General features: G+C 39.1%; 1 protein-coding gene across 4 annotated transcripts; it reads left to right on the plus strand.

Moving 5' to 3' along the window:
* Positions 1 to 453: 453 nt before the first annotated feature.
* LOC122318295 (zinc finger CCCH domain-containing protein 44-like) lies at positions 454 to 8,555 on the plus strand. 4 transcript variants are annotated; one of them, XM_043135527.1, is made up of 11 exons: positions 454 to 1,315; positions 1,657 to 1,736; positions 2,152 to 2,336; positions 2,928 to 3,312; positions 3,517 to 3,846; positions 3,928 to 4,055; positions 4,460 to 4,519; positions 4,606 to 4,656; positions 4,839 to 4,909; positions 5,523 to 5,676; positions 5,775 to 8,555. In XM_043135527.1, exons 1-11 carry the CDS (start codon positions 897 to 899, stop codon positions 8,292 to 8,294), a joined length of 4,383 nt encoding a protein of 1,460 aa, XP_042991461.1. In that variant the 5' UTR covers positions 454 to 896; the 3' UTR covers positions 8,295 to 8,555. The 4 variants fall into 4 exon arrangements, with proteins under 4 accessions (XP_042991461.1, XP_042991462.1, XP_042991458.1 ...); XM_043135528.1 differs by having other exon boundaries at positions 3,520 to 3,846; XM_043135524.1 differs by having other exon boundaries at positions 2,928 to 3,846.
* Positions 8,556 to 8,963: the final 408 nt, after the last annotated feature.

The following is an 8,963-nucleotide window of genomic DNA, read 5'->3' on the forward strand; positions in this document are numbered from 1 at the left end:
ACTAAGTTATTAAAAGCAAATAACCAAATCTTAGACTTATTGTCAGTTGATTTTTTTAATTTTTTTTTTTACTAATTGTCATGCGGCCGGCGGTACCTTTTTAATCCCTTTTTCCTATGTTGCGTGTGCGGTTGTAAACTATTAATTAATTAAAACTAAGGGCCCATAACATGCCACTTCTCCTGTCTCCAGTTTCATCCCATGATTTTTTTTCTTTTTTTTTTTTTTTATTAAATGAGAATTTATATTTATATTTTCAAAATAATCAATATAAAGTATATAATGTTTTAATGAGATTTTAATGGAGAATGAGATATGATAATTTAATTTGTAAAGAAATTTAATTTTAAAAGTTTTCTACAGTGAGTGGTGACTGTAATGTTGATATTTATAGAGAGTAAAGACATATCGGGTGGGTGTTTTGAAACTGAACCAAGTAATCGAAGTGGATGTACACCACGACGCTGTGGTGTAAAAAGTTGGGGGGGTCTGGTTGCCGTGGCTTTTCGCGGTACCAACTGACCACGTGGTGCTCGAGATTGGAGAATTTGACTCGCAAGGGCCGCGTTCGACGCTTTTTCTCGGAAAAAGGCATGAAAACAAACAAACAAACACAAAGAAGTTCCCCAAACCAAACCCTCCTTTCGGCCAATCCCGAGTGCCCGGTCTTTCTGTGTCCTCCTGCTCGAGTTTCAACCTCCTCCTCGTCTCTCTCTCTCGCATCTTCCAATCCCCACTTTGATTCTATCTGACTTTGACATGTTGCCGTCCTCTCATCCAGAGTCCACTTCTATGTGCCCATCGCGTCTGGATTGCTATGAAATCTAGGGTTTTTTTTTTTGGGAAGCCAGCTCGAGTCCTTGCTTAAACGAGCTACATATCCTTCCAATTCGGCCATGGAACGAACGCATATATCGCAGCAACAAACTTCGGGTCACTACAGGCCTTGTCTTCAGGATGGAAGAGTGGAGCAGGGAGGCTTTGACGACTCAGTGCCGACCGCGGACCAAATGAGCGTCGACCAACGCGAGGCTATGAGGGATATGGATGATTCGCAGCTCGTCGGAGCTCCGGAGGTTGGTGTCGTGGCCAAAGAGAACGTGTCCGTGGCGGAGGTGGAGATGTTGATGATGATGAAGAAAAAGATGGAGGTGAATCCGGTGGAGACTATGGTGGCGAAGAGAAAGCGGGGGCGACCGCCCGGGGGTCTGACTAAGACGAACAAAACCGCGCCGCCGGTAAGGAAGAAGAAGGACGAAGAGGATGTGTGTTTCATATGCTTCGATGGTGGGAGCCTCGTGCTCTGTGATCGCCGGTGAGTGTTGCCAGACTAGCTGAGGAACTCGTCTTTCTTTCTTCTTTCTTTTTCGCTGCGTTTGGTTGCTTATAAAGTTTATAAAATCAAGGGGAATTTTCTCGTTCATTTTATGGCGCTTTCAAACTAAAACAGTTACTAAATTTTGAGAAATTCTCTGTACATGAGGTGGGATTGGGAATAATTTTACGTCTTTCAAAATTTATCGGCAGTGAAAGGGAGAGTGTGAATTTAAGTTCTTCTTTTATTGCCTAGGTGTTTGTTGTATACTTAATTAAGTTAATTCCCCTTTTTCCAAGAAATAAGTGAGTTTATTTACTGTGGTTTATATCACTTGGTAGGGGCTGCCCTAAAGCATATCATCCTGCCTGCATTAAGCGAGACGAGTCGTTCTTCAAATCAAGGGCTAAGTGGAATTGTGGTATGTTGTAGCCTATAAACCCTTCGAGGTCTTTCTGTTTATAAACGCAGTTGCTTTATTCTCTTCTGGGCATATATAGGGAACATCTGATGGTATGGTATAAGAATTTCAGGACTTGCATGTTTATATAAGTAGATAAGTAACTTGATGCATACATCATTGACCAACACATTAATATTATTGCTGTTGAATGTTGTACCATTGTTTCCCACTTGTGCGTTATTGTAAGCATTCCAATTCACGTCCTGCATATATCATTCTCTTACTTCGAATGGTTTTCCTACTTTTTTTAACTGGGTTATTTAATAGGTTGCTAGTTTGGATCAGATTATAATTTTCTATACCCCATTAGTAATTTGAGTTCTGATTTATTGGTTTGTATTTGCTTATTCTTTTCTATGTTTATGCATACCAGGTTGGCATATATGCAGCAATTGTCAGAAGGCTGCACATTATATGTGCTATACTTGTACATATTCTTTGTGCAAGGGTTGTATCAAAGATGCTGATTATCTGAGCGTAAGAGGAAATAATGGATTTTGTCGGATGTGCATGAGAACTGTGATGCTGATTGAGAATTTTCAAGGAAATACAGAAGTGGTATGCTCTTTAAATCACGTTGACCCCTTCTGTTCTATAAAGGAAAAAATAAAAATAAAAAACTTAGAAGAGGGGTTGGTATGCTGAGCTTCCTGGTTTTTGCTTCTTGTTCCCCCTCTTGCACATTTTACTTGCTTTCTTTGATAGAAAAGTTTAAGCATTTTTGGGTGGAAGAATTTCCTGAAAAATCTTGTGTGATGAGAGTTTTTGAGGGTTTTGTGAAAGTGGTGGATTAAGTAGTGGGGCTTGTAGAAAAATATGTTTGGATTGATAAATTTTTTGAAATATATTTTATCAGGGTTGTAATAGTAGGGATCATCGAAAATATAGGCTATGAACATAGGCAAATAATTAGTTGACTGGCTGAAAAAGAAGTTTTGGTATCTAAAAATGTTTGGATCGAAATTGAAAAAAAAATCTGAATTTTTTTTCAAAATGTTTCAAACCAAACATGGTCATGAGATTTATGGAGTATGAAGTGATTTTCAGTCACAGCCTTGGAGTCTTTAGAATACATGTTTATGCTGTTTATACAGTATGTTTCCCACTATTTTTTATCATTGATTTTGAGTAATTTATTATCTTTTGCAGCCTCAAGTAGATTTTGATGACAAAAGTAGTTGGGAGTATCTCTTCAAGATGTATTGGATATTTTTGAAGGGAAAACTATCTTTAACTTTGGATGAGCTCACTCAGGCTAAAAGTCCATGGAAGGAAGCTTATGCTATAGCTCAAAAGGGGGAATCTTCAGGCAAACTTTATGACAGCATTGATGACAAAGTTTCTAGTTTTAACAATTCTTGTGCAGCCCTGCAAACAAATATTTCCAGAAAAAGAAAAGCTAAGGAGCTGCCTATTTTTAATAAGGACTCTGCAACTAAGGAGAAATCAGGTAGCGACCAAGATCCGCATCTGCCTGAAGGCACAATATGGGCGTCAAAGGAGCTCTTGGAATTTGTTGCACATATGAAAAACGGTGACACATCTGTGCTATCTCAGTTTGATGTCCAGGCTCTTTTGCTAGAATATATAAGGAAAAATAATCTCCGTGATTCTCGCCGGAAATGCCAAATAGTTTGTGATTTGAGGCTTATAAGTCTGTTTGGGAAAACACGTGTTGGTCACTTAGAAATGCTAAAGCTTCTTGAATCTCACTTTCTTATTAAAAAAACCTCCTCAGCAGATTATATTTCAAGGGCAGGAGTTGTCAATGATACTGCTAGATGGGTGGAGGCTGATGGGAACTGTGATAACCAACTTCCAATGGAAAGTGACGAGAGGCATAAAACATGTAGAAAAACTGATGATAGGGGATCACGGGCTAATTCAGATGTTTTTGCAGCGATTGATGTTCACAACATTAACTTGATTTACTTACGCCGTAATTTGATGGAGGGTCTTATGGATGATGTCGACAAATTTCATGACAAAGTTGTTGGCTCAATTGTGCGAATAAGAATTCCCGGCAACGATCAAAAACAAGAAACATATAGGCTTGTTCAAGTTGCAGGTATTGATTTATCCAACATCGATCCAAGTTGTATTTTACATGCACGCAAAATTGTAAAGCTGTATTTGTTCTTGTGTATAGGTACAAACAAGGTTGCCAAACCATATAAACTTGGACAAAGAAATACTGATCTCATGCTCGAAATCTTGAATTTAGACAAGAAAGAAGTCATATCAATTGATGAAGTTTCAAATCAGGAGTTCTCTGAGGTAATTAAACATACTGCCGTATGCAGCCATCTTTCTGTCCTAGTTTTTTTTCTTCAATTCCTACAGTTTCTAAAGCAGAGTTTCTGCCTTTTCTCTCTTTCGTATCAAGTACTCAGATTTAAGTAGCCGATAGTGCATGCTACAGTTTTTGTGTTCTATGTGAGTACTGTGTTTTAAATAAAAACATGATTTATGTTCTTTTGTGCTTTACTTGTGATGTGTATCCGTATTGGCATAGACTTTTGTGTCTGCATATGCTGGGTTGCACCACTCATTCCCATAATCTAAGGAACGCATAAAATTAGATATAACAGTGGATCTCACAATCCATTGGATGCATCCATACTTAAAAGTTTGTGCACCATAGTTTTCTTCCGGTCATGATGTTTAAATTACATTTTTAGGATGAATGCAAGCATTTACGCCGGAGTATGAAATGTGGGCTCATCAAATGGTTGACTGTGGTAAGTCTGAAGGTTATGTTCCCTTCTAGATTTCACCCTATATGTTTGCATGCCCTTTTTTGATGGAAATTTGTGCTTTGTGTTAGGGTGAGATCCAGGCAAAAGCAATGACACTTCAACCAGTGAGAGTAAATGATGTGAGTTCCTTTCTTTTTGATCCTGAGGAAATGAGGTGGTATTCTCAGGATGCATGTGTTTTCCTTTAGAAGTGTTAGATATTTAGTGCATTTTTAGTCTGTTAAATGTCTACTTTTAAGTAATATTGTGATTGATAATTATTTTGGAATTCTCTTATGCATGGTCTTCTTTTATAATCCAGGGGCTGGAAGCTGAGATAATAGGACTTAATCATCTACGTGATCGGGCAAGTGAAAAGGGACATGAGAAGGAATATCCTTTGTTGCTTTAGATTGTTCCATTCTCCCTATTTGTTTTTGTTTTTTCATGCAATTTTAACTCTTATGTGCTGGAGGAAAAATGCCTTATCTGGATTTTTCTTGACCATGGCTAGTTTAAATATCTGAATATGAATTTACTTGAGGAAAAAGATACCTGCATAAGTTTCTGGTCTTATCAATTAAATTTAAATGGTGAAGATGATTAGATGGATCGTGGAGATATACCATTGAGCTATCAATCGAAGCATATGGGGCAAGATATATGAATGACCATCTCCACATCCTCATAGTGGCAACACATTTTTACGCCCTATACGAAGTGGAAAGAGAGCATAGCTGGCCTCATAGTCTTGACATTTAATTTTATGCTTTATTTGATAGCTGAGAAGCTATTGGGGAAGGAAAGAGAAGTTATATATTCACTTATTTTGGAATTATCCTCTTGACAATTGAATAAGCATGAGTTCAAATATTTACATTACTCAACATTAAATGTGGCTTGTCAGTTGTCATCGATTATTGATTGAATTCTCTATTCCTAAAATATTTCATGTTGTGAAGAAAAACGGCACATTTTTATCAAGTGTTCCTTTACCACGTTGCACATTTAGAGAATGCATGGAGAGAATACAGCTTCTGAGCTCACCTGAGGAACGCCAGCGCAGACTGCTTGAGATCATTGAAGTACACATTGATCCTAAGATGGATCCAAGTTATGAGTCTGAGGACAACGTGGGAGAATTAGATGAGAAGAAACAAGGTCCGCACTGATGATTTATGGGCATGGAACCTATGTTTTCTTTGTTTATTTATCTATTTATTTATGTCTTCAAGTTTTAATTTTAAATGTTTATTTCGGGATAATGGTGCATGCAGATGATTATGTGAGAACAGAACTTTCTGGATATGGAAGAAAGGAGAGTGATCCTATCTCAACTCAAAGAGGAGATTATGTCTTGAATGATACTGAAAGCAGGGAACAGAAAAATTTAGCCAAGTCTTGCAAACAAAGTAGAGGAGCTGGAATGACAAGCAGTTCCAATAAAGGTGGTGCTACTTGGCTTCATGAGATGATGAATGAATCTTCTTGGAAGGAAACAGAAGCATCTGGCATAAATAATTGGGATACACCAGCAAACCCGATCAATACTTCTGGTTCATTGGCCATTGGTTGTAACAGTCAAGCAGTGTTGAAATCTGAAATTTCTGGGGTTGCATCAGAAATTTCACCACTGGCTCTTTCTACAGGGGCAGACGAATTTGCTAACAATTTTGAGACTGACAAAGTTTGGCACTACCGTGACCCAAATGGAATAATTCAAGGACCATTTTTTATTTCACAACTGCACAAACGGAATACAAATGGGCACTTCCCTCCTGATCTCAGAATATGGAGGATAAATGAAACGCAAGATAAATCTGTACTTTTGACTGAAGCATCAAGTGGGAAATTCCATGAAGCAAAGATGGTGCTGAATAATAGTAATTTACTCTCCAAAGATGTTGGAGTTGCCACTGATAATAGGGATCATAATGGTGATGTTGGATTGAGCGGGAGTATGAATGCCTCTCAGATAGACAATAAAGAAGAGGAGGGAAGTTGGAAGCCAATGCAGGATGACTCAAGTGGTAATAATGAATTTTTGAGGAGCAATGGATGGGTCTCTAGTTCATGTAGTTGGACCACACCTGCTGATGTCTCCAATTCCAATGAACAAAAAAATGGTGCTTTTGAATCAGGCTGGGACTCATCTAAGGGTAATAGTTCTTGTCCTGACCAGCCCCAAGCGTGTAGTAGTTCACTAGTCCCACCTGCATTTTCTGGGAAGTCGTTTGAATCTGTATCATGTCCAGTGAGAGAAGTTTATGGAGGCGAATGTACTTCTGTTCAGGAGAATGGTAATTGCAATTCACACAGCACTGCTGACGATCAGATTAAAAATGAACAAGGTTGTGAGAACCGATCTGACAGTGAGGGCCATTCTGGTCAATCTTCAGGGCAGAGCTGGAGGCCTCCACCTGTAAATGTTTCATCAAACGACTGGGTTTCCAGTTCTGATTTTATTTCTCTAGTTAAGTCACTTGAAACAACAGAGCAAACTCAGGAAATTGATTTTCGAGATCTGCCGACTCCCACTATAAAGCAAAACAATGAAGACTTGGAAGTTCAGGCTGCCAAAAACAAACAACCTGCTTCTTCAGGTGTTCCTGTTCAGGATGCAGGCCCCAGCAGGAGCACTGCCTCTAGTTTAGTGGGTGGTGGGGCACAAATTTCTGAAGTAGCTGATGGAATGGGTGCTTATTCCCCAACTCCTTCCAAACCTTCCATTGGGGAATGGGGCTCCAGTCTTCTTTCTGCATCATCTCTGATACGAACTGAAATTGATCATGCTGCTACCCCGAGTCCAATCAGTGACCAACTGGCACATTCTTCCCCATCTCATCCAACATCTAATGCATCTAGTTGGCCGGCAATTGTTACTGAACCCACTGAGTTTTGCTCTTTGGCTGATGAATCTGTTACTGAACCCACTGAGTTTTGCTCTTTAGCTGATGAATCTGTTTCAGATCTGTTGGCTCAAGTTGAGGCAATGGAGTCTCTTGATGGCTTGCCTTCGCCTACTTCAATTATGAAATGTCGAGAGGTATTGACACAGGATTCGAAACATGATTCTAGCAGTCCTCTAAATGCGTTTAGCCCAGGACTTGATCCCGGGAAAAGTGATGCTTTAAGCTCCACAGGTGATTTACAAGCACCTTCCCAGTCCACGGTGACTGATGAACCAGATGGCGTACGTCACGCTGATGTTCTTGATCCTCCAAAGAGATCAAACAGGCATTCCTCCACAATTGTTGAAGTTGAAGGAGATGCAAAGCGCACTGATATTTCAGTCAACCAATGGGGATCTCGTTCTGAAATCCAACCTCCGCCGCCGTCTACTGAAAGTTGGCATATATCTGCTACGGATACGACTTGGAGAGTGGGATCAGAAAGTACAGCAAACAGTTGGCGACTGGCACAGGGAAGTCCAAACCTGGGCTGGGGAGGATCAAATCAAAGCAATACAAATGTGGGTTCGGGACCTGTTCAAATGGCAGCACAGAACAGTATAGGCGTGAATTTTGGTGCTTCTGCCGGGAATCCTGGTTTCTACAGACCAAGAATTGGGGGTGACAGATTCTCTGGACCTAGAGATAGGGGTTTTCAGAGCAGGGATTTAGGATATGGTAGGGGTAGGGGTATGTGGAACAGGCAGCCCTTCTATGGTGGTGGAAATGAAAGTTCTTTCAGGCCTCCCAAAAGTCATAGAGTTTGTAAATATCACGAAAGTGGCTATTGCAAAAAGGGAGCGTCGTGTGGTTTTTTGCACCCATGAAATTGTGGGTACTATGCGATTAGGCACATTTAATTCTGTAATCATTTATTCATATTAGGGAGTCTGTACTTGCCAATGTTGTAAGTTCAACCTGTAGAAGTATCGGTCAAGGGCTCTCAAGTAGCATACAAATGTTTTTTATTTTTGATGAATATCGGGGCAGTTCTAGAACTGAAAGTTTTGGTGGGCAGCATCTAGTGAGTAGTAATTACATTTGTTTGATGCACGTGTCATCTTAAATGCTACACTATAATTTACCCATTTTGATTTGTCCTCCGTGGCCATATGGTGCATTTTCTGAGGACAGTAGTGGTGGTTTTGGAAATTTAAGAATAAATGTCGGATTGATTAACTATTGAAATCAAAACATCTGGTTTTTAAGAGTTTGGTCCCGTCCAATCTTTTTGATTTTGCGGATAAATAAAATTATATTCTAATAAAATTATAATAAGTGATTCATCATTTTATAATTTTATTTAAAAAGTTATAAAATTAAAATTTATATGCTCATATCAAAATTCAAATGTCATATTAAAAATATAAGATTAATTTATGTTATACCATAAATTAAATGCAATTGTAAATTTGTAAGGAGATTTTTTCTCCTAAGCCCAAGGCCTAGTATACATGCTCAAATACGAAGGGTCCAAATTAGCTTGGCAGCCCATC

The sequence above is a fragment of the Carya illinoinensis genome, chromosome 8 (genome assembly GCF_018687715.1).
Source record: "Carya illinoinensis cultivar Pawnee chromosome 8, C.illinoinensisPawnee_v1, whole genome shotgun sequence".
NCBI classification, from domain to species: domain Eukaryota; kingdom Viridiplantae; phylum Streptophyta; class Magnoliopsida; order Fagales; family Juglandaceae; genus Carya; species Carya illinoinensis.